Consider the following 26,667-nt stretch of genomic DNA (forward strand, 5'->3'; position numbering starts at 1 on the left):
ATGCTAATTATCCTATATATATTTAATATAGTAATTACATTTATATAAAAGCTGTTAAATTATACCAGACAATAATTAATGTAAGTGTTTCTTAAGACAGAAACGAAAAATATACTTCAGTTCTGAAACATGATATATCAATGACGGGGATGTGATACAATGCATGAAAATAATCGTTCCAGGGAAGGTAGAATTTAATCTGCAAAATGGAAACTACACTTGTCCATAGTAGAAAGTGACCTCCTTTTTTGGGTTTTTCTTTTTTGGTTTAGTCTTGTGCTGAACAAGAATCACAGGGACGATTAGAAAAACCTAGATTTAATTACTGAAAAATATTGCATTTAAAAATTAGATTTTTAAAATTAATATTATATTTTTATCAACTGCACGAAATTAGTTAATTCAATATGAAAAATTCTATGTCCTTTTTAAAAAATTATTTCCATTAAAATACTGTTCTTTCAGCTAAAGGCTCACGAATCTCTCAGGCATTATCCAATATTTTTCAACGAAAGAGTTAGAAAAGATATATGAAGCAGTCACTACAAAATGCGAACATTATGTTTATATTATTTAATATTATTTTATAGTTTATTTATACTTAATAATTAATTTATGAATTTATGCTAAAGTTTAAAAACTATGAAGTAAATGTGTTTAAATTTAATGTAACGAAACTCAATTTAAAACTTGATTATAACAATAATAATCCATAGAATTACAACCTTTTTAATACAAATTAAGCCCACGAAGCGACCTTCCGTTTTTTTACATCTTGTTTACATTAAAATTAATTACAAACGTGAACATATATCGATAAAACTTTCGACAAATTTGTTTAAAAATTGAAGAAATTAGTTATAAAACATAAAATGATAATACTGTAGTTAAGCAATTAAGATTAAATGAAACAATTTATGGTTGTAATATATATAGAGAAGGAAGGATAATATAGAAACATTTAGCCATTTTGCATTTGACAGCTTTGTGAACATGTGAAAGACATCAAATAATATATAAAGGTAATTCCATTATACATTTGTTATATTCGCTATAACATTTGTATGCTGATAACACAGTATACAATCATTATATATACGTTTAAATGAAGCTCTGAAATTTTAAATGATGATCTTTATAATGAAGCAAAGCGTTGTAGGATGATGAGAAAAAGTAATAAATAAACCGTTGTTAATTATAAAATTTTTTGTTAATTCATTAATTTACACATGAGAATGTAAAAGATCTGTATTTACGTGTGTTATGAGATAAACTGCAAATTGCATGCTTTAATGATCCTTCAGTTATTTATCATATTATTTAATAATGATTTTTACAAGAAAGTAAATAGGACGATGAATATTTTCTTCTATTTTTATGAGCTAGAGTAGCAATTTTATAGTGCAAATGTGTTCCCCTCGTTTACTTATTATATAGTGAAATAAATTTTAATCGATAGAAAGAAGAAAATATATTGCATATTTTAAAAATTATTATACTTATTTATTTTTATATTCACATATTTAACTCTTAAAATGAAATTAGCATCATTATTTTGTCATTTTTTTTTAAATTTTAACGTAAATCTTCGATATAACAATCCGAAAATTTAACCTAAAAAGAGGGCTGTATTCAGAATATATTGAATAAAAAACTATTAAATGACTCGATAAACTATGCAGAAAATCTTTTGAAGTAAATAAATGAAAATATTAATAATAACACCCAAAATATATAAAACTCGATATTAAATGATCATTGTAATAATTTCCTTGAAGTATGTTCTAGATAAAAGAAAAAGATCTTCGAAAAAAACTAGATTCAGTGTTTTATTGCTTGCATTGATTGATGGTTCGAACTATATTCTGATTATATTGACAGACGTCAATTTATAAGTGACATTTGTAGGCAAGAAAATTTATTGGAAAACATTTTACTTTCTTAAATCGTCACCTTACCCAAGTAGTTTCGTTATCTTACTCAATAGATTCTTCGTCTAACCTCAACAGGTTCGTCATCTTATTCCAATATATTCGTTATTTTTAATCTAATTCTGGACTAAAATTCTTTAAATTTCTATTTTATTTTTGACATTTTCGCAATTTTATATTATGTCAAAGCAAATTTTTGATTTGAAAAATAAACAAGATATTGCAAATTTTCCAAATATATTTTGTTTCAGTATCTACTTTTCAAAATAAACTTTGTAATCTTATTTTCTTTTCCTCTAACGGATAAATATAAGATAAAATATTATTATTATTAATATTTTTTCTAAATTAGAAGTTTATTTTAAAATATTAANAAAAAAAAAAAGTAAATGTTTATATATAAATATATAAAGTACATATTACTCTAACCAAATCTTAAGCATTGAATATTTTATTCTGGTCATCAATATTGTTTATCTTCTTCACAAAATGAAATTCGTGATCAGCGTGACGAAGTATATTGCGGTTGAAGACTGTCACGCGTGCGGAGCAAAAAATAAAAAAGAAGAAAAAAAAAAGGGAAAGCAAATAGCCTTTCGTCACGAGAATGTTAAAATATTTTTGTCTTGTAAACTTTTACAACAATTTTTAATAAGTATTTTTTTTTAACGAAATAAAATTTGTGTGATTTCCTGACGAGATAATGGTTTTTTTTCTTTTTGTCAAAAGAAAATTATAAATATTACAGAGTTGTAAGATGTTTTTGTTCGTTGTTTCTGTTTTATCGATGCAATTCTTGTTTTTATCTCCAGATGGCATTTCTCTCGATAGACCTCATAAGACTCGAACCCTCTCATTCCGATGATTGTTGGTTGAGGAGGAGGTTTTTGAGTGTCTACAAAATAACACCTTTCCACCTCTTATCATACTTTGTTTTTCTATTGAAGCTCTGTTCGATATCCGAGTATTTTTAGTAAATAGCTTTGAAATTGCATCGAAGCAGAAATAAATTTTTATTTTTATTTTCTTACTACTGTAACTCTTATATGTTTTGGTCACATCAAATTGACCGTAAATGTATAGGTTACATTTCTTTCTTCCTTCTCCTTGTAGTACAATTGTTGAATATCACACCTCATTTTTTAAAAAGTCGTTACATCCAAACTCCAATTTTTGATAATATTTTGATTCTTCCAGATAACACAATAATAGAATCAATGTTTTATATCTTAAAGTTTTTTTTAATAAATAAATATATTAAAAAAGAATCTACACGTACCTCTATATATAATTCTATGTAGTTGACTTGTTAAAACTCTTAATTCCGCATTGGAAATTTCGCCAAGCTGAAATAATAATAATTTGCATGAATGAAAGTAATGATATATTGTCTTTACGCGATAAAAAAAAACATTGTTAGATAAAAAAAAAATCATCAGGAGAAATGCCCATTGAGAAAGAGATGACCCAACGTTGAAGTTGAGTTGTAGAGCTCTCACGCAATTCTTCAATAAGAACAACCTTATAATATTAAAAAATAAAGAATAACTGATTTAACATCTATATTAGTACAGATATCAATTAATTATAGAATGAAGTTTCCTGAAGGCTATTTACTCCAATAAATATATTTAACTTATTTTTTTTATTTGTGTTGTGAATTCTTTATTCGTTTTTATTACATTTAAGTCATTTTTGTATTGTTTATATTTATTGAATATTTATTTATTTATCTTTAATTATTCGGGTCTGTGGTTATTTTATATAATTTATAACGTTCTTATTTTATTATGTTGCAAGCCACCAACTTATAAATTGTTTTATTTTCTCGTAAATAAAATTATAACATTTTTATAGTTTAAAAAACCGTCAAACGTTTCTCAAATATTGGGCATTTCTACTATTTGGCATTGTACTTATTCTTAATTTGATGATAATGTTTTGTAATTAGTGAGTCGCGAATCCCAGGAGAATGGCGAATGATATTTTTAGATAATGCCACGATTTTCAATAAGCTGAAAGGTTGAGAAACACCATTTAATGCAAACATGAATAAATATGTTTGTCAAGATAAGAAAACTCGCAATTATATTCTGAACATGTTTCTGTCAGTTTTTATTTAATGACATATTGGTGTCAAACAACAATGCATTTTTTAAAGAAAAATGTTATTTTCTCGACTCCTAAAATTGTTTCCACGCAAAAATGTTTACATAACATTAAAAATAATTGATTTAAGAGCAAAATTTAACCGATAAAGAGTCCAAATGACCATTATCTAATGTATAGTAGCTATACAAACATACTTACCTGTAAAAGTACAGCCACGCCTACGATACTATGGCTTCTGTGAAGAGTGAATGCTTCTGTGATGTTTGGATACAGATCTGAATTGTAACCGTAGATCTGAAGCTGAAAAGAACCATTATCAATCCACTTTATGTTTCATCGGTCCATTTACTTAAGATAAAAGCTTAGAAAAATGACGAAAGAGTAAATATTATATAATTCATTAAAACTATTTATGGTTAAGTTTTAATAATTTGATAACGATCCCGATGTGGTAAAAATGATTATCAAGTTAGAAGAAGTTTGGTATTGAGTACGAAACCTTTGGTCTCGACTATTGATCTCGAAGAAAAGTTGTCGAGCGTGTCACACGTTCCTTCCTAATTGCAGGACATGAGACTTTACGTTAGCTAAAGTAACCACCTATTAACGTGAATTGTAGCATCTAGTAGCAAAGTTGAATATCATGGGATTGTACTTTATTGTCTCAGTACCCAATATGTGAGTCCATTAAAGACTCGTCGCCATTCACTTATAAGAAAGTGTTAAACATTTACCTTAATCGCACATTAGCGTAAATAATATAATCTAAGCAGTTTAGGAAACGGCTTTTCTTACCTCTGCTGGAAAGGTATTACCTGCAACAGTATGTTCCGACCCTCTATCGTCAGTACGTCCGAAATGCAGGTAAATCTCGTGAAGGCGATACCTGTACGAGAGTGGTCCTCCCGTAATGTTAACCGTTTCGCCTGGTTTACTGGATGTGATGCGGAATACCACTCCGTGTCCCGTATTAGTAACAACACCACTCACCTAAATAAGAATTTCGGAAAAGGATTTCACGTCTGGTAACAATAACATAAATTTCTAACAAAAAAACCATTTTTTAAAAGAATACAACAACAAAAAGAAAAAAATTTAATATACTTTCTGTACCATACATTTTCTTCCATCTTGTTTTTTTGAGCAGAGGAAAAGAAGGGGAGAAAAACGTTAAAAACTTGAGCATTGTTGAATATCACCATGTAATTCTAAAGAATTTATGTTATCGCTGATCTTTAGTTATAATTTTAATATTTGTTAATAGTTTTAAGTAGTTATAGATTATTTCTATAGAAACCCAAGCACAGATTTACTATCAACGCATACTGATATACATACAAACGTACTCTCTCCATCTCAGTATATCTCGAAAAGCACATTTTATTCGAAATCCTGACAACGATTTCTATCAAAAAAATCAATATTTTTCCCATATAAACTAGATATGATGTAGAAAACACGCGTAAAAAAGATAAATTACTGACAAAATACCCAAAACCAATTTTTTATTCTTCTTCCCCCAGCAAAACAAAAAAATCCAACTCATTTGTTTGCCACTATCTTTAGGCATCAGAAAATTAAATGTCTAGAATAAAGGTTAAAAGCATAATATATTTTCAATCAAAAAATAACTACTTGTAGAGAAAATGGAACCAACAGACCACAAATTATTTACAAAAGCAAGAAAAATAGATAAAAAAAAATTTAATATAAGCGCCAAAATACTAGATGACTTCAACTTTAGACCTTAAATCCAATTTTCGTTTATACGATTTATAACCTGGAAATTTATTTTTCTAGAACCCAACAGAAGCAATTTTCTATTCTCATGAGATGTTAAAAAAACTCCTAGAAAAATCATTACCTACAATCACAAATATACCAGGCGAATGACAAATTGATATAATCGATGATAAGCGTACGAAAAGGTTTTCATTCGTGAAAATTTTTACATAAATTCAATTTTTCAAAAATAAAAATTAATTCAACTAACACTCAATTATTTTAGAAAAAATTAATTTTCTCGAATTTATTTCTAAAATTTCCTTGAATTTCTTTCTAAATTTTCTTTGAATTTCTTTCTAAAATTTCCTTGAATTTCTTTCTAAAATTTCCTTGAATTTCTTTCTAAATTTTCCTTAAATTTCTTTCTAAATTTTCCTTGAATTTTCGTTCGAATCCATTAACAAATTCGTGTCAAAATTCTTGAAATTTTACGAAAATTTTATTGATTTTTATCAAATTTGAAATTTATATAATTGAATGTAATAAGTTGCTTATTATAATTTTAAACCAATTTCTTAAAAATTCACGCTATTTTATTTATTAATAAAACAAAATAAATATAATAAATTCAACATAAATTTAAATTGAAAACTTAAATATAATTTGTTTAAACTTTTAAATTAGAAATTCAAATAAAATTACCTTTTACAATTTTTCTCGAATTATTTCTATTTAAATATTGAAATAAGATAAATTTTCAATTAAAATTCTTAAAGCTTAAAAAATTTCATAAAATTTCGAATTAATTTTACTTTTTTACAAATGTTTTTTTTTTTAAATATATATACTTAAATTTTTAACACGAATTTTAGTATAAACAAAAATAAATTAAATTTTAAAAATAAAACAATGTAAATATTTTATTTAAAAAGTAAATAAATAAATAAATAAAATTTACACACGAATTGGACAATTCATAAAGAAATAATTCGCACAAAATTGGAATAATAAAACAAATTTAATTAAAAAAATAATAATAAAATAATTATTAAAATCGATATTATTCGACATCTTAACGTTTCGCATTTATACATTTGGACGATTTCAATCATAATAAATCTTTTCTAAGAATAAAATTAATTCGGCAAAAGGTCATTTTCACACGGATTTATAATTATCTGCACACGATAACTAAAGAAAATAATTAATTATTATGATTTTTCGATGGGCGATACATCACGAGAAAGGATTGCTTAAATTACAGCAATTGCCACACATTTCTAATAGATTATGGATGTCTTATCATGGAAGAAATGACCCAGATAATGCAAAACGATTGAATGCTTTTCTCTAAGCTAATGAGTTTGGTTAATGGACTACTCGAGTGTGCTTTACTTCTATAAGAGGTAACAGATTTGGTGCGCATTATCTACGGTTTCGACTTTATAAATATATATATATATGTACATTTTTTATACATTAAATTCCATTAAAATGCGTGTTGTTGTTGTTTTTTATATTTAGAAAAGAGCCCTTAAGTCAAAACTGTTGCTTATTTTCATGAATTATTGAACGAGAAACACATCCAACGATTTTAAGGTTTGCATCGCATCAGCAGCTCTAGTTTTACTTTTTAAGAGAGAGAAATCGAATTACACAATCTTATGCAGAAAATTACTTTCGTCACTAAGGAATTTACATTTAGATACAGGTGTGAGAAAAGTAATTGTAGTGATGGGAAAATTAACTGTTTCTGATAGGAATAATTTCCTTGACTATGTCGCTTTTTTTTATTTCTTTCTTGCTTTAACTCTATTTCTTTTCTGTTAGAATTACAATCGAAAGAAGTGAAAACGAATTCAATAAATTTGAAACCGTTTCTGTTACTTGTTCATTAGATAAGTACAGATGGAATATACTTACTTATGAGATGAAAAACTCAATTGAAAGGAAAAATAAATGAATAAAGTTCTTACTTTCTAGCTTTTTTTTTTTTTTTTGTTTTTACATTATGGCACTTCTAACAAGCCAATGAAACATCCATTAAGCTATGTAATTTATTTAAAATTTTGCTAGAATTTTGATTATGAAATGTTTTATCTAGTTTCTTTCTTCGATAATGAAGCATACGTGAACTTAAGCAGCAGGTTATGACAGGAAGATCTTCAATATCATAAGGTTATGGGAGTCCTATAGGTCGTGGATGACCCCTGCGGCATGTAGTCTCTTGATGATGAAAGGAGCAAAGGGTAATAGGATTCGACAAATAACAAACTCCTGTTGCAAAAATGATGAAATGGATCATTCCCTGTTGGTGTTGGAAGAGGAAAAGTCATTGTATTCAAGACAGAAGTCTCTCAGGTGGAGGGAGAAAATGCATTGAAGTAATTGAAGTAAGTCTTTTAGCACGTTTCTAATCTTTTCTTTTTCTTTTAAGCGTGAAAAACTAATCTTTCATAGCACAAAATCTCAGTTGTGTATAGTTAGCCATTTCTTAAATTGATACGAAGTATCTATAACATCAAAACGCGATATGTTAATTTGATAATGCTAATTATCCTATATATATTTAATATAGTAATTACATTTATATAAAAGCTGTTAAATTATACCAGACAATAATTAATGTAAGTGTTTCTTAAGACAGAAACGAAAAATATACTTCAGTTCTGAAACATGATATATCAATGACGGGGATGTGATACAATGCATGAAAATAATCGTTCCAGGGAAGGTAGAATTTAATCTGCAAAATGGAAACTACACTTGTCCATAGTAGAAAGTGACCTCCTTTTTTGGGTTTTTCTTTTTTGGTTTAGTCTTGTGCTGAACAAGAATCACAGGGACGATTAGAAAAACCTAGATTTAATTACTGAAAAATATTGCATTTAAAAATTAGATTTTTAAAATTAATATTATATTTTTATCAACTGCACGAAATTAGTTAATTCAATATGAAAAATTCTATGTCCTTTTTAAAAAATTATTTCCATTAAAATACTGTTCTTTCAGCTAAAGGCTCACGAATCTCTCAGGCATTATCCAATATTTTTCAATGAAAGAGTTAGAAAAGATATATGAAGCAGTCACTACAAAATGCGAACATTATGTTTATATTATTTAATATTATTTTATAGTTTATTTATACTTAATAATTAATTTATGAATTTATGCTAAAGTTTAAAAACTATGAAGTAAATGTGTTTAAATTTAATGTAACGAAACTCAATTTAAAACTTGATTATAACAATAATAATCCATAGAATTACAACCTTTTTAATACAAATTAAGCCCACGAAGCGACCTTCCGTTTTTTTACATCTTGTTTACATTAAAATTAATTACAAACGTGAACATATATCGATAAAACTTTCGACAAATTTGTTTAAAAATTGAAGAAATTAGTTATAAAACATAAAATGATAATACTGTAGTTAAGCAATTAAGATTAAATGAAACAATTTATGGTTGTAATATATATAGAGAAGGAAGGATAATATAGAAACATTTAGCCATTTTGCATTTGACAGCTTTGTGAACATGTGAAAGACATCAAATAATATATAAAGGTAATTCCATTATACATTTGTTATATTCGCTATAACATTTGTATGCTGATAACACAGTATACAATCATTATATATACGTTTAAATGAAGCTCTGAAATTTTAAATGATGATCTTTATAATGAAGCAAAGCGTTGTAGGATGATGAGAAAAAGTAATAAATAAACCGTTGTTAATTATAAAATTTTTTGTTAATTCATTAATTTACACATGAGAATGTAAAAGATCTGTATTTACGTGTGTTATGAGATAAACTGCAAATTGCATGCTTTAATGATCCTTCAGTTATTTATCATATTATTTAATAATGATTTTTACAAGAAAGTAAATAGGACGATGAATATTTTCTTCTATTTTTATGAGCTAGAGTAGCAATTTTATAGTGCAAATGTGTTCCCCTCGTTTACTTATTATATAGTGAAATAAATTTTAATCGATAGAAAGAAGAAAATATTGCATATTTTAAAAATTATTATACTTATTTATTTTTATATTCACATATTTAACTCTTAAAATGAAATTAGCATCATTATTTTGTCATTTTTTTTTTAATTTTAACGTAAATTTTCGATATAACAATCCGAAAAGTTAACCTAAAAGGAGGGCTGTATTCAGAATATATTGAATAAAAAAAACTATTAAATGACTCGATAAACTATGCAGAAAATCTTTTGAAGTAAATAAATAAAAATATTAATAATAACACCCAAAATATAGAAAACTCGATATTAAATGATCATTGTAATAATTTCCTTGAAGTATGTTCTAGATAAAAGAAAAAGATCTTCGAAAAAACTAGATTCAGTGTTTTATTGCTTGCATTGATTGATGGTTCGAACTATATTCTGATTATATTGACAGACGTCAATTTATAAGTGACATTTGTAGGCAAGAAAATTTATTGGAAAACATTTTACTTTCTTAAATCGTCACCTTACCCAAGTAGTTTCGTTATCTTACCCAATAGATTCTTCGTCTAACCTCAACAGGTTCGTCATCTTATTCCAATATATTCGTTATTTTTAATCTAATTCTGGACTAAAATTCTTTAAATTTCTATTTTATTTTTGACATTTTCGCAATTTTATATTATGTCAAAGCAAATTTTTGATTTGAAAAATAAACAAGATATTGCAAATTTTCCAAATATATTTTGTTTCAGTATCTACTTTTCAAAATAAACTTTGTAATCTTATTTTCTTTTCCTCTAACGGATAAATATAAGATAAAATATTATTATTATTAATATTTTTTCTAAATTAGAAGTTTATTTTAAAATATTAAAACATAAATATCAGAAAATGTTACAGGAGATCAAAATATCTATTCTTTATTATGATAATTTTAAAAACATCATCTAGTAATAGCAAATTTTAAAATAAATTATAATTACATCCTTAAAGGCTAGCAGTATAAATTTTTATTGCCGCTTTTGTAATGAAAAATATAAAAATTTATTTATTATAATTAATAATGGGTAATTAAGTTTAACTTCTCTTAATTTTTCCACATAGTGCCACTCGCTGTGACCTTAATCATTTTTCCACATTGTGTTGCTTGCTAAGACTAATTTTCCACATAATGCCACTCGCTATGATCTTAACAACTTTCTTTTTTTTAATATTAAACACGTGCTAAGATCTAAAAAGTTCACCTTATGATGCCATTTGATAAGGTCTTAACAATTTTTTTTTACTTTGCACCGTCTTAGAAGTTCACATTGATGTACAGTACACGATGTAAGGTTACAAATTTACATCTTGAAAAATGTTTTCTTATAAAATGGCTTAGAAAATATTGAAAAAAATAGACTAAAATCTTTAATTTACATATAATTTTAATAAAAATTAATATAATAATTCAATTGTTATGTATCATCAATTATTTGAATAAATAATTCAAAGTATAAGAAACAAAATTATAAAACAGATGCCATTTAAACAATAAAATAACTTAAGAAACAGATGAAATATAATCTAATAGTTTTAAATTAAAGATATAAAGAAATAAACATTGAATAGACAATCAGACCGACGTTGAAAGATTGAAAACAAGTAACTTAACAATTTAAAACGAAATAAACTAAGAATTTATAAAATATGATATAAAAATGCATAAAAATTCTTAAAAATAACCTATAAATATTGTTCATAATACAATATTTCGAATAATTTTATTTTGTATATTAAAAAGTGTAGCGATAAAACAGAATAATGTTAACAAAAATAAAGCACTCACCCTTACTTTATCAATCTTCAAGCTTCTCAAATGAGGATCGTGTAATAAGATATTGGGATCAATATCTACTGGAGATTGGTGTCGACCTTTATTACATAATCTCCAATCGGGATTAAGTAAACCCCAATAATCGGGACCTACACAAAATAATAATTTTGTATTTTTTTTTTAATTTTTATTAAAAAGTAGATAAGTTGCAACAATTTAAAATAATTTAAAAATTTCTCATATATTATTTTACATTTATTATCAAGCGTAAAATTACTAAATGTAGATTTTTTTAATGAACTCGAGTTTATATTAATTTAGATATTTATGCAAAATTTGTAAGAATATAAACACGTCAGTAGTTTCTTTTAAATGATCTGTCAAAAGTATTCTTCTGGGATTATTCTATTATGATGAATAATTATAGTAAAATATGTAGAAATTCATTTTCTCATGAATAAATAAATTATAAACTTCTAAACTTTTTATACAAACTAATGACTTTAAAATTATATTGAAAAACTTTTTTTTTTATATTATTTTTGCTATTATATATTCTAGGCGTGTGTTTCTATATTTTATCGTATACTTACAGTATACATAGATCTTTTTCTTTAAGTAATTAGTTAAATATTTTTAAAGAAGTTAAGATTTTAACTCATAAACAACATTATTTATTCATTAATAAGAATTAAATTAACTTTTGATCTTTTTAGACGACATATATTTTTAAATTAACTTTGTTTTTTTAAGAAAATGTTTTACACGAGGTTGTTTTTCAATTTGAATAAGTTATCAGCTTTAAACTTTTACGTATATTCACTTACACATGCTACAGATGTAGTAAATTCATAGATTCAGGTATATAAAATCATATATATTATATAAAAATATGAAATATATGCTCTCTGTAAAAGAAAAAATAATATTGCCATGTGATATAGGAGCATAATATATCATTTTGAAATCATAGATAACTGAGAAATACTGAAGTAACATTTCATAAATATGTATGTAAGAATGTATAGTTTATATAAAGATAACATAACATGAATAGTTATACGCAAGAATTTACAAGGTATATACAATTACAAATAACTCGTGTACATAAGCACGTTCACAAGAATATAAAATGTACAAAAACATACAGACAAACAGAACGTACTCCAGGTAGAATAATCTCTAAGATCTACTAAAAAGTTAAATTTACTGCAATATTTAATACTAATTAATAAGGGACTTAATAATTTTAATACAGTTTATACATACGCTTAACAGATTATAAAAAAAAATTATTAAATTTCCTTCATTAAAACTTTATATATAAATTTCCTGTCGACCGTAACGCATTTATGCAGTTATAAAATACATAATTAATGTTAAAATGTAGCGAGAAGGATTAACAAACCTATTCAACTTTTATTAAGAAGATAATTACGATAATTTTCGGAGAGGGAAAACTTTAATAAAGAAAAGTATCGCAGCATAATTATTGTTATTCTTTAGCATTTAATTACTATTTTCAAGCATAAATTTGATGTGGAAAACATAATAATGCTTGTACTTTTTAATACAAAATATATCGTTTAAAAGGCATCAAAGTTGAATAAACGTATAAGAGTTATGTTTACTTATAGTTTACACAATCCATTACAAATATATTCAAAATGTGGTATATTATATCTCATTAGTATTCTTCGCCATATCGGTTAAGTAAACATCATCCATAAATCCGACAGCTGAGCCATGTAAAATTCTTAAAAAACTTAATATTAAAAAGATTTCTGAACCTTTACAATCGTCGCTTATAAATCTTTAATAAAGAAGAGAAAGGGAGAGATGATTATTCAAACGATACATAAAAAAATGATCAAAACTAATCATTTACATAAATAAATATTTTCTTAAGTCGTAAAGGTGAATCGAAATGTTCGGATTATTAAATAGGATCATTTAAATATCCTGTCGATTTTTTAAACAAAAAAAGTATACTGTCTTCACCGTGTTACTTCCACCATAATTATTCGCTTCGCGTTATATCGCCTATGACACTAAAAAACATAAAAGTTGTTATTTTATTTCTTTTATATCATTTCTTTTAGATCATTTGGATTGTATATTGCAGAAAAATGTGTCCAAATTTCTATTTTATCGTCTTTTCTAATATATATTAAATGCGTGATGCGTGCATACATATGCATATATACGTACTACATAATATTTGGATTTTGTAGCAACATATACATACAAACAAGAAAATTCTAAATTAGGTAGCTACAAAGATAAACACGGTAGCATTCATGTAATGCAATAACAATGCTTGTACTACAATTATTATAGTATGTACTCATTATACACTAGGTATTATCTGTGTTATATACGTGATTTTTCTACAAGAATGATTTACACTTATATAATGTATAGAAGCAGTCGGCTGTATATAATATAAGCTGATAATACTTATTTTCGACATATTCAGATATAAAAAAATATTATGCTTTGTGGAAAAAATTAAACGTACAGGTCATTTATAAATGCATTTAAAATTAAATTTACTAAAATAAAATTAACTTAGGATATAAATTGAAAATTATTTTGAGAAACACAAAGCTATGTAAACATAGACACGAGTTTACCGTAAATTACATGTAAATGAGCGTACTAAACCTAGATAAGGCAGGAACATCTATAATACAAAGATACATAGACAAAGGAAGCATTAAACGAGGTAAATATGAAGTTTAAACAATTTTACTATATTCAAAATATACATAATTTTAATAAAATTTATGTATAAATTTTCTAAATTAATGTTTTCTCATTTACTACATACAACACACCAAGAAGAAAGAGATGGAGAAAAAGGCAATTTGTACCGAAATTACATCTAGTGCCATCTATCGTCGACAAAACGAACGACAATTGGAAATTCGTAATCAATGACTCCTCACTTCCTCCTTGTTGGTCACGCCCTCTGTGACATCACAGATAGTATTCGTGACGTGACGATCGCGGCTCTTTATTAATGACGTGTTGAAACAATGAAGCGCCATTGTGCGGAGAGGGACGAAACATTCACCACATCTGTCTTTCAATCGATAGCGAAAGTCTCTGTCGTTGTAGAGCAAAGATGAATGAAGGGGTAGAAGTTAATTGTAGTTTGACCGTTACTCAGAACCCATCGTAACTGAAAAGAGTCTGAAAACAGAATCCAAAATTGTTTCTGTCGTTTATATATGTCCTGTAGCAGGATGAATAGTACTTGTGCGCTTGAGCACGCTATTAGTTTCCATGCAATTGATTGCCTTTACTAGTAGAACAATAACTTTACCCTTTTTTTTTTATTCTGAATCTTAGAAGTAATTTCTCCATACATTTTTTTTTTCTTTCTTAAACTTTGAAATGTTTACACATTTGTCATGATCTAATGCGAACTTGTCCTCTAAAAATTTAATCTGTAGCGCTATGATTGAATAATGGAGAAGGTTTTTGTTTCTCTTGTATAAAAAACATTCCCGAACTGTTTCTATTATTTATTTTATTTCCCAATTCTTTAATTCGAGTCAAATTCGTAAAACTAAACTCATAAATAATTAGTAAAGTTTTAAGTTTTCTTTATCCTTTAAGTGAATTGCTGCGATTCTAATTCACTCGCTTCTTTCAAAAGATATCTCTAATGAGAAAACTTTAAATATAAAAATTTATAGAGGAAAAAAAAAAGAATTGTTTCTCGGTTGGAATGGCTAAATATAATGATTATCAAAGTTAAAAGAATATATTTCACAATGTTTTGTTCGGTTAGAAGTAGATTTTCAGAATTCTTGCGTGCAGAGTGTAGTACATTTCTAGATGTAGAAACTTGATGAGTCAGCAGTGGAAGGAAATAAAATCATGATCTATCCCATAACACTTCTGTATGATATTCAGAAATAATCCTACCACTCTTTCTCATTGAAAACTTTAAAAAAAAAAAGTAAAGAAAATTTCACGAATGAACGAAAGTAGTTAACTTCTTTCCACCATTACAATCATCATTCAAGCGTTTTATTTAAGCTTTTAACTAAAAATTGAATGGATTTAAACTTTTTGTAATCATTGGAAATTGTTTTCTTTTAAACTTCTTAATAATAATTGTTTGTTTTTTTATGTTGAATTATAAGATAAATCGCGAAAATTTAAAACCGCAACTGGAAATTGCTGAGGTTTGTAGTCACACTTCAGTAGTTAACTTTGCTTCTGTTTCCTAGTAAATGCCAATCATGAGCCGTACTTTAGCTTAATATAAAAGAAAGTGTTCTTTCAGCATACCTGTGGGAAAAGTGGAGAATCGTTAAACTGGGAAAACACTTGCATCTTTGCATTTATGTTTCTCGAACACCAAAGCTATAATGCTTTAAAAATACTGAGGAGAAACAAGAAAGAAGGAAAACAAAAAAAAAACTCTAGTCAGCAACACAAAGTTCATTCAGCAATAAAGAACATTATCACATTAAGGAAACTTTTTAAACATGTTCTCTAAACAATTCTTTCCTCAATTTATATATACAGCAATTAGTTAGAAGTAAATTTTTTCTCGGAAAAAAAATAATAAAAATAATTGAAAAAATTCATTCAGTAAGATTCGGTTGGATTCGATTTATTTTTTGGATGTTTCGTTACTAACTGTTGATAAGTAATCAACAATTCTTAAAGGTTGTAATGAAAGAATTGATTAATGTTAAAGCTAAAAACAAAGTTGTCGCGTCTACATTCATTAATTACGATAGTCATTGAGAGTAATGATTCATGAATAGAGGCTATTTGCATATTTTTCTTTTCTCTCAACATCACAACAGTTTTGTTTAAACCGAATGAAAATTATTTCTAATTATTCCTTTTTTTAAAACTGTATTTAAAACTTCGAATTAAATCAATAGAACAAAGTTAAAGTTTACACGAGGTATCCTGTCCGTTTTGTGTTGCAGAAAGGGAGAATGAGAGCGTACAAGCCACAAAATCCCAGAGAGAAGGAAGAAAATCATTCGTTTCTTTGCAGAGACAGGCGACAAATTGAATAGACTTGAGTATTAAAAGCGCAATCTTACATCAAGTGTGTTTCGGCACCAGTAATTAATTACCACTACCTTAACTTTAATCGATAGAATGTGCAGCCAGAATACTTTAAAAATTTTTTTCCTAGAGGAGAATATATAGAATAGTGTTACAGAAGAGCACTACAGTTACCGAGTAGCAACTACTTTACAACACTGTGACATTTTTTCATTTCTCTTCATAGATAAAATATTCTATAATGCTGTAACATTCGCTAAGTTCTCTTTTATGGCACAACTATTCAACAATGCTATAACATTTGTTGAGTTATCTTATGTAGAGCAATTGCTCTGCAACTTTAATATTTGATGATTTATCTTTTGTAGGTAAAAAAAATCTACTCTGCAGTTGATTTGTAAAATAAACTTATAAAACTGCAGCATTTATTTGAATATTCATCTTTCGAGCGCTATAAAACTAAAATGTTTTGCTATTCAATTTGAAAAGGAGTAATGATTCATATGTAATTTTTCTCTATGGAATACAACTCCTCATTTTATTAATTACGATAAAGCACGATGTAAGATACTTGTAACTCATCAATTTAAATAAATAATTAGCTAGTTTAAATAATTACTTTAATTATTATTATCCGTTCTCTTCGATCTTTTGCTAAGAAGGAAGAAGTTAATTCATTTCTCTAACAAAATCCTTTATCTTTGTCTCATTTCGCTACTTCAAAGTATATAAACATAATTTTTAAAAAGTTAAAGTAAATTATGAACTATATAAATATAATCAGGACAATTAAAAAAAAACTTAATTAATATCGCTAATCGATTTTTAAGCGTCAAAATTATAAAAATCCATTTTAAAAAATTAGGTTTAATGTTAAACGAAATTTTCAGAAAAAGTAATTTTTAAGAAGATTGATCAATAGGAATAAAGTTATTTTGTGTTTTATTTTAATAAAAATAAAGATTATGTAGGAATCGAATTGTTTTTTATCTTTAAAAGGAAAAACATTTTATATTTACGAGTACTTTTTTCAGCTTAAGATAATTTTAAAGTAAGAAAGAAGCTTTTAAAATCATGAATGTTTGCATCCCTTATCTGAAATCCCTTTTTTTTTCTGGAGGAGATTTTTTGGACCAACAGGTTGGATGAGACAATCTTCTACAATATCCTTCAACTCATTGCCACACAAATCAACGTTGGATAACGATAACGTACAGATTCTCATATATCTTAGGTTGTGACTGTCTTATCGAACAGCAAGCCATATCTCGTTCAAGCGTTGAATGTCAGTGGACGTTACAGAAGCGCAAGTGCCACTGTAAAGACAATCCTACACACTTCCAAGGAGATGTTATCTTCTAGAAGAGACTACAACTCTCAGCAATGAAAGATGTTTATCGTATTTTTTGAATCTTTTTCTTTACTCTAGTGCCTATCAATATAAGGTACTTTCTTTTTTTTCGTGTTTTAAATAAAAATAACTGTATTATCGTACGTTATAGTGAGATTCGTGTAGAAAATTGAGCCATGTAACGATAGAATTGGTATAATAAAGTGGTTTTACTTCTAAAACGTTTACTTTTTAGTGCCTTAATTGTGTGATAAATTATTCACTAATGAAAGAAAATCATGAGATTCTACTTAAATATTTTGCAATATTTTATTAGAAAATTGAAGAAATAAAGCGGGAGATATCATCACTTTAGTAAGAAATATTTTATGTTTTAATTAAAATTATGATGTAATATTAATTTATTAATAAAATACGAGAAAAATCTTGGGTTCGAGTGCCGCTTTGCAGCGCGCCTTTAGAAAAGGCATCGAAGAAAAATGGAATTTACGTGTTTTACAACCTCCTAAAATCAATATCAATCACATCAATATTTTATATTTTAATCAAGATTTTATTGTTTTTTTCTTCGTGTCACGCAATGCAACAGTCTCATACCATGCTAATTTGTTACATGATCTCTAATAATAAACACCTTATTTTTATATATAAAATAAAAAGAATTCCAATAAAAAAATATTAAAATATATTTGTTAAAGTATTGCAATTTAATTCCCATCTTTCATATGCAAAATAAATTAAGGTAAAAAATGAATTCGTTTATCAACAAGTCAAATGATTTCATCCCATCTTAATGCAAACTATAAGAAAAAAGGTAGGAAAAATATATATTAAAAGCTTACTTTTTCTAACTGAATAAGAAAAATATAATTTTTTTTTTTTAAAGATTAAGAAAACATACCATTAATGCAAGTTATGCATTACGACTTGGCATGACGTTCGAGAAAATAAATTAATAAAATAAACAGTTTTAATTAAAAATGTATAAATCAAATAATTATTCAAGACAATATTAATTTTTAAATAAATTTAATTGCTCATTTAGTAAATTTCAACAAGAAGAAAAAAAAATATAGTCGCGTTACTCGCGTAGTAAAGCGAACAAAGGATTGCATCGCGCCGCGTCACGCGAGAAATATGAAATACATAAATAAAAAGGCGATTTCTGCTTTTAAATTAATTTAAAATATAAAATTTTAAAATATTTTAATCAATTAAAACAGTTAAAATAATATTTATGTATGCTAAGCTACGCGATGTTTCTCGTTCGTATCGCTTTGCGACAGATAACGTAGATGTTTACAAAGTTAAATAAATTATAAAAAGTGTCAAAGTAACAACATAAAATTAATCTTTCTATAGAAGAAAAGTTTATAAGCGAACAAAAAAAAACGACTAACATAATTTATAAATGTTATAAAATATATTGACAAATGCATATCGAAAAGTTTCTCTTCAATAAAAATACATCACGAAACAGGTGACACGTAAACGATAAGAGGAATAGATACAAGAGACAGGTATACTGATGTAAAAATGCATGTAAATTGTAGGTGACAGTGCCAGATCCGATCTTTGTTGTCTTGTATCGTAAGGCTATTGTTAAGAAGGTAATATAAAATGACAAGTAAGTGACAATGGGCTATTGTTTGACAACTTTGTAGCAGATAGCACAATCGTCTTTTAAAACTACAAAAGCACACAAATTCACACGAATTTCACGTGCATGCACTCGATTCTATCCAACGACAAACATCTGCATCCCATCCTCATACAATACTCAGTGAGAATCTATGCAAATTACAGGTTATGTGTCAACAATAGCATATTTAAAAGTCAAGTGAAAAAATGTTTAACATTCATCTTCTAGGTCGAGTGAGTTTTTTCAGACACTTAATTTATGACAAAACTCTTCACGTAACTTAATTGAGATTTCTTTAAAGAAGAAAAAAAAATTGCATAAAATGATGAATTTTTAGTTTAAAAAGTAGCTAATTTAATTTCAAATACTTAGATAATTCTTTGAGTTAGTTGTTGAATGTTAATGGTAATGAATGAATAGAAAGTTTTATCGATACTTATTTTTATCTTGTAGTTAAGATAGCTTGTTTTAATTCATTCGTTAATGGATCATAATCATTAAGATGGAATTACTGCAACTGGTTATCCGCAATTTGAATAAAAATCTCCAAACTAATTAACTGAACGTGTTAAGAAATATACGGAGGACGAATCTACAGTAATAATGCGTAACTCGCGACGTCGCTTGTCGCGTCGCTTCGATGAGTGACGTTATTAGTAAACTATTTTATCATATTTTCATTAAACATATAAAATAGTTCGTAGTATTAATTATATTTTTATCTAAGAAAATTATATATTAAAAACATTTAGGATGTAGCTTATATCTAATATCCTAACGCAAGGTCGCGTCGCGTCGCGTGGCGTCGGGCGCACTAAAAACACATTTCTCAATATAAGTTAATATTAATAAATTAATTCTATTCTAATTTCTGCGAGTTACGTGAAGTAATTATTCGTCATTTATAAACAGTAAGAAATAAAATACATTATTAACGCTGTAAATGAGACGTGCGAGTTGTTGACGCGACGCAACGTTCCATGCATCACAGACTCCTGCTCATAAATGTCATTTATTAAAATAAATTTTTAAGATGCAAATACATAAATATCACTGTTATATTATAGAACTCATCCATTATGTTAAATATAGTCTTATAATTTAAATTAGTTATTTAGAAGGTGTAAACAATCATTACGTGCGATGACCATAAAGGATGCTGTTTGTTGCATAGAAAATACTCTTTCATATTTCGAACAAACATATAAATTCCCTGTTACATCAAAATATATATTACATAGAAAGCGGGTGTAGCAAAATACCGGAAGTTTGAATGAAAACGAGACTAGAAAAGGAAGTAAATGTCGTAAAGCACTTCACAGTTTACGACGAGTATAGCCGAGTTAGCGAGAATTTTATGTCCTAGCACCTGCTGATATTTGAAAGCTGTTTAAAACTGAACCAGCTTTTCGTTAATGACTGCTTTATCTCTACAAACTTATTCAGCATCGGAGCTTGACTATGTAATTCATAGTCTAGCTTCAGGTATGGATGTTGAAGGAGCAAAGGAAGAATGATTGGACACAGGAAAGCAAATATACCTAAGCTTCCAAACATTAATATTACTTACTCGCTGTATTAACTTCAGTTAAATCTGTAATTTTCTTAATTTAAACGCGAATTTCTAGAGATCTGCACTTTTATCATAAGAAACAATTTTGTAACAAGCATCAATCTTAAGTAAAAATCATTAAACGATGAAGCAAAAGTGAAAGGAATTTATTAACATTAAACACAAAAATGACTCCTTTTAAATACGAATCACATATTTAAATTCGAATTTTTTTTTTAATTTTCAATAGAGAAGAAGGAAAAGGGGGATGAGAAGAAGGGGAAAAATCTATTTTACAGAAAAACTATTACAAGAAGCAATCCTTTCTTCTGAAGAAAATATTTGTATTTTTTGATAAGAAACGTGGTATACATGTACAAAAAAAGTAAGTAATATTTATACATTCTCCACTTGACAATTACATCGGTCACGTATCTATACAGAATGATGCTTACTAGAAGAAGCTTTGGAATCTACTATTGGGAGCTAGTAGCAATATTGTTATTACAGCCATCACAGACAACAGTTCCTATAGGGAATACAAGAAAAACCTTACAATACAGGAAAGGGCACGCTTTATGACTGCTATATGATATATAGATCTAATCTTTCCTTGTATCTTCTCAGGACCACTTTCAAACTCCAAATAGATGGATGGAAATATGATAGTCTGATGAAACTATAGGTTAGTCAACATCTCCTCTTCACGTCTTTTTTTCTTTTCTATCTTTTCTTTTTTATAATTGAATCACCAAGTAAATCACGAATCACTGTAACAAATTACAATTTAATCTTTAATTTTTTAACTTATTTAATTAAATTCATTAGGTGTTTTTTTTTAATTTTCATTCTTGTAACCGTTTATTGCAAATTAATCCAACTTGCAATGACAAAAATATTTTAACAACAGTTGTATATTTTTTTTTCTTGTTTCCATTTTTTAGAAATGATTTCTTGAATTACTTTTTCTTCTATCTTTAATAACCGAGATACTATTTAAAGAAACGCATTACACTTTTCTGAATCTAAAAAAAAAAGTCCTGAAAATGTTTCAGTTCTCTAGTTTTATTGACTGAGAGTGATATTCCTTTTCTTTAAACTTGACATTATTATTATTATTGTCTACTCTACCAATGTACATTCATTACATTTTTTATAGATGTTGTACGCTTTCTTCTCCAACAATTTTGATGTAACATAAATTTTAATCAAGTTAAGAATTATTGATATATTCTCGAATATATCGATAGATACTCTTTTATTTAAGTTACTATTTCATAAATAAAACATAAGCTTATATAAATTAGTAACAATTATAAAATTATCTGCACAAATGATATAAAGCTGATAGAATTGTTAAGAATTGCTCACAAAATGTAAATGATGAAACTTTTTAGTCGTAATTATAGATAAAGTCATAAGAGATCAATAATAAAATATCGTATTTTCTTATCCTAAGACGCATCATAAGTTTGAAATCGAATTTTAAGACTTTTTTATGGATAAAAAAAAATTTAAATAATCAATTTTAAGTTTGTTATGTAACAGAAAGCTTGAAAAACAATACAAAGGCTATGAAACGCGTAATGTTTGGCAACTCTATTACTAATCTTTTTAATGTTGCACCATAATACCTTCTCGAAGGCATTTTGTGTGGACTATAACTCATCACATGGTCCACTTGAGATTATTTCTGATTATTGTTTCACAATCCATTATGAACTCGATTCTAAGACGAATTTCAATTTGAGATTAATAAAAACAGTTAAAAGAGCGTTTTGGAATCGAGAAATACACTAAATTCTTTTGTTTGATTGGTTGACTATTTTAAAATAATTAACAGAAATTTCGACCAATCATTTTCAAACAAGGTTCTCGTTTAAAATCAGTTTCAACCAATCAACGATTTGAATGCGTTTAGACTTTAAACTCTTCTAACTTTGTATATAATTACAAGACCGAAAAAATATAATCTAACCTCTAACATTTCTTTAAAATATTTCTAGAAAATAAACAGTAACTTTTTATATAAAAATAACTTAAATAAGATAAAATTTTCATAAAGTTCCAACAGTATTAGCTGTAAAATTTCAATATATCATTTGAGTAAAACAGTTAAAGGTTTTTAAATAAACATTTAAAAACAATAATATTACATTATATTCAAAGCCTTATAAAAACTAGTTTAAATATAAATTTGATTAATTATTTAGGTAACACGTTTATGATATTGTTTGTGCAGTATGACGAGTCATCTCGAGAGTTCTTTTCATTCACATAATAACTAAAATTGACTTCCACAACACAGCTTCTGTTGTCTCACATTAGCTACAGATGTCGCAAGAACAGTAGAAAGCCATCTGCACCATAAGTAAGTAACGAAATGTGTCCTAGTCTGAAGTCAATGAAGCGCTTTCTGTTCGACTTTCCCTTCAATCTTTCGATATAATAAAGTTCGCATCGATACTTTTAAACGTTAAAAACGTTTACAAACTTCAAGCAATAAGTCTCAGCTACTATCTTTGTTATTTATTTTACTTAATAAAATTACAAGACAAATTTTCTACAATTAAAATTCTTCATTATTTAATTTGTGAGCAAATAAAATTGCGTAATTTTCTTTAAAATAATTACAGTTTTATAAAATAAAATAGGATTTATATTGATGGAAATTGTTTTAATTCTTCAAAAAGGGAGAAAATTATTTTTGTATAAATTAATTTTATAAATCAACTGACCATGTAAACATAACATAAACACGAAATGTTTGGCCACTTAAAACTTGAATATTGTCTAGGGTAGTCATGTTCTATGTAATAGGTGTTACATGCTAATTAATGATATAACTACGTTTCGTGTTAAAATTTACACGCGACTAAAACAAGATGCCTTTAGAGAGAGAGAAGCACGATTGTAAAAGTTACATAAAGTATTTTTGTTTTAAAGAGGATTTCCTTTTAAAAAACAGATTGAAGGATTTTTAACATTCAAGAAAGTGATAAAAAAGCCATAAGTTGTAGGAGAAAAAACAATTTATTGTCTTCGATTGTGGTTCAACGAGGCAGAAACCCACTTTGGTCGAATCATAGAGCCATCATTTGTGGCATTCGAAGCGTTGTAAATTAATAGTTTGTCATTGATTTAACATATTATTCCCATTTTTAAGAGAAGAGAACGATATATAAAAATAATGAAAATCGAATAATTACGTTACTAATATCAATAAAGTCGTATCATTGAAGATAATTAACCATCAGTAGAAGAATCATTAGTTAAGTTGTTGAAACATTCAATAATCTGTGATCGATAAAGTGTAAAATCTCCTCAAAATGTTCATTTTTTTCAATTATAATTATTCAAATTTTATTATGTAATAAATAGAGAATAAATAAAATATTTATTTATTTTATTTTTAACATCAAATAACTCTTTATGTATGTTAGTTAATTAAAGAAAGCGTGTTTTTCTTTAATTTGTTGCAAATCAAAGATAATTTTTTTAATATTGAATGTACAGTACAAAATCACTAAAATAAATTCAATTATTTTGTGTTACAATGTAGAAAATTTCTATATCCTTTATAATAAATTGGTAGTAGGAAAATCCTCATTAAGCAATTTAAATTTTAGATAAGCATCTTAATCACATACCATAATGAAACAGATGGTATCTGGTCTGTTTCAACTTTAAAATAAACGTTTGTTTGTTCTCCATGACACTAGAAGAATATCAATAGAGGAAATCTCAACACTTTTTTCTCTCCTCCTCTCTTGCATCTCTATCTTGGAGTAAAACGCAATTTACTAACATTAAATTCAATTCTGTTGTCGTGTTTACACATTCTCCTTACGCATGCATTTGTTCTATATCATTATGGCCAAGTGGACGTTGAAAAAGACTAAAGAAAAAATAAATTCCTTTCACTATTTTTGGATATTGTAATTCATTTTATTACAAGAAAGAAACTTTCTGGATCAATTATTAATTTTTTTTATTATCTTACTTCATAAAGTTTTACAATAATTTGTTAGCGAGATGCGACATTCTTCACTAGACAGTATTTATTTTTAATTGTTTTTATTTAAATTTTATATTAATTTAATGTAGAGATATTTAGATAATTTTTTTGCAGAACTTAACCTTTTTTTGTATAAATTAATATGTATTATATATGTATTAAAGTTATAGTAATGCTTAGAAAATATTATTTTCTAACGTATTAACCCATATAGAACGTAAATTATATAATAGAATATAATTATGAATTATCAGATGCAACCTTTATGATAATATATTACCTGGATAACAATCATTATCCGGGAGAGACCCTGATCATTTCATAAATCATAGAAGCCACCCCCTGAAGATAATTGAATTTTTTATACAACCGACTACACTTTTTTCCTTTCTTTTCCACCGCAACCTCACACAAATCACAATTAAAAAATTGCTTTTAAAAAATTTATATTCTTCTGATAGTGGAGAATAAAGAAGAGAGAGAAGAAAGGCAAGTTTCTGACACGAAAGAATAAAAAATAGGAAAAGAAAACGTCGTTGAAATCCCATTTTCTGAGACATTTCCCTAGTAGTCATCACAGAAAGACGTATGGAACAAGACCAGAATAGGAAATACATTTGCTGCCTCTACTCATTGTTCGACACTATAATTGCAATGAAGACTTTGCGTGGCTTGCGGTATTGACGTCACGCAGCGAGCAATTAGTCTATCACGTGACGAAAAGGTAATGCTTACCTGAAATGCCATCATATGTCCACCACTCATCCCAACTACAGCATACACCTGGGAATAAAGTAAAAAAAATTAATAAAGAAAAATACTTTTTTAATATATATATATATATAATTATAAGTAAAAAATATATTTGATTTTTAATTTCTATAATAAAAAATTGGTTTTTGTCAAGAGATTGTTTTTCTATAGGATAAAAGCTATCTACTTATTGAATTTTTTTCCTGTTAGCTCTAGATGTTTGCATAGAGATTAGTCTGTATTCTAGAACAGTATTTTCTTTATGTGTTTACAAAAGGAGGAGAATATCTTTTGCTAACATTTTTTTAAAAGATATCCTCTATAGAGAAAGGAAAAGAAGCGCTAGAAGAAGATAATATATATATATATAAACTTTAAGACATAGTAATGATTTCTAATTCTAAACTTCTAGCAGAAACCAAGATCTTTATCAAACGTGTGTGATACGTCCTCACAAAAGCATCTGAACTTAAACACCTCTTACATATGAGACCTATTATCGTACGAAACAACTTTTAAAAAATGCAAAATTCAATATCTTCAAAAAATAGATAAACTCAAGTTTTAAACAGAAGCGATAATCAGATTTGATTACGCTCCAACTTTACGTATCCAAACAAAAAATAAGTATATATATTCGTCTACAGTCTCTCACAAACGATTTCCTATTATCTTTATAGGATATTTTTGGAATTTATTCGACATAAAATAAAATCTTCTTGAAGTATTATCATCAAAAAAG

The 26,667-nt window shown here is 26.8% G+C and overlaps 1 protein-coding gene across 1 annotated transcript in view; it reads right to left on the reverse strand.

Annotated features, from left to right (window-relative positions):
* The window catches only part of LOC111629467 (carbonic anhydrase-related protein 10-like), an 83,176-nt gene that overhangs the window by 29,907 nt on the left and 26,602 nt on the right, over positions 1-26,667 (reverse strand). Inside the window, exons 3-6 of the mRNA XM_023373386.1 lie at positions 11,573-11,709; positions 4,839-5,033; positions 4,242-4,343; positions 3,182-3,277 (exon numbers count right to left, since the gene is read on the reverse strand). Coding sequence (XP_023229154.1) covers positions 3,182-3,277; positions 4,242-4,343; positions 4,839-5,033; positions 11,573-11,709 — 530 coding nt within the window. The remainder of the gene's footprint in view (positions 1-3,181; positions 3,278-4,241; positions 4,344-4,838; positions 5,034-11,572; positions 11,710-26,667) is intronic.

Source organism: Centruroides sculpturatus, unplaced genomic scaffold, assembly GCF_000671375.1.
Source record: "Centruroides sculpturatus isolate CEXI.00-Female unplaced genomic scaffold, Cexi_2.0 scaffold85, whole genome shotgun sequence".
In the NCBI taxonomy this organism is placed as follows: Eukaryota; Metazoa; Arthropoda; class Arachnida; order Scorpiones; family Buthidae; genus Centruroides; species Centruroides sculpturatus.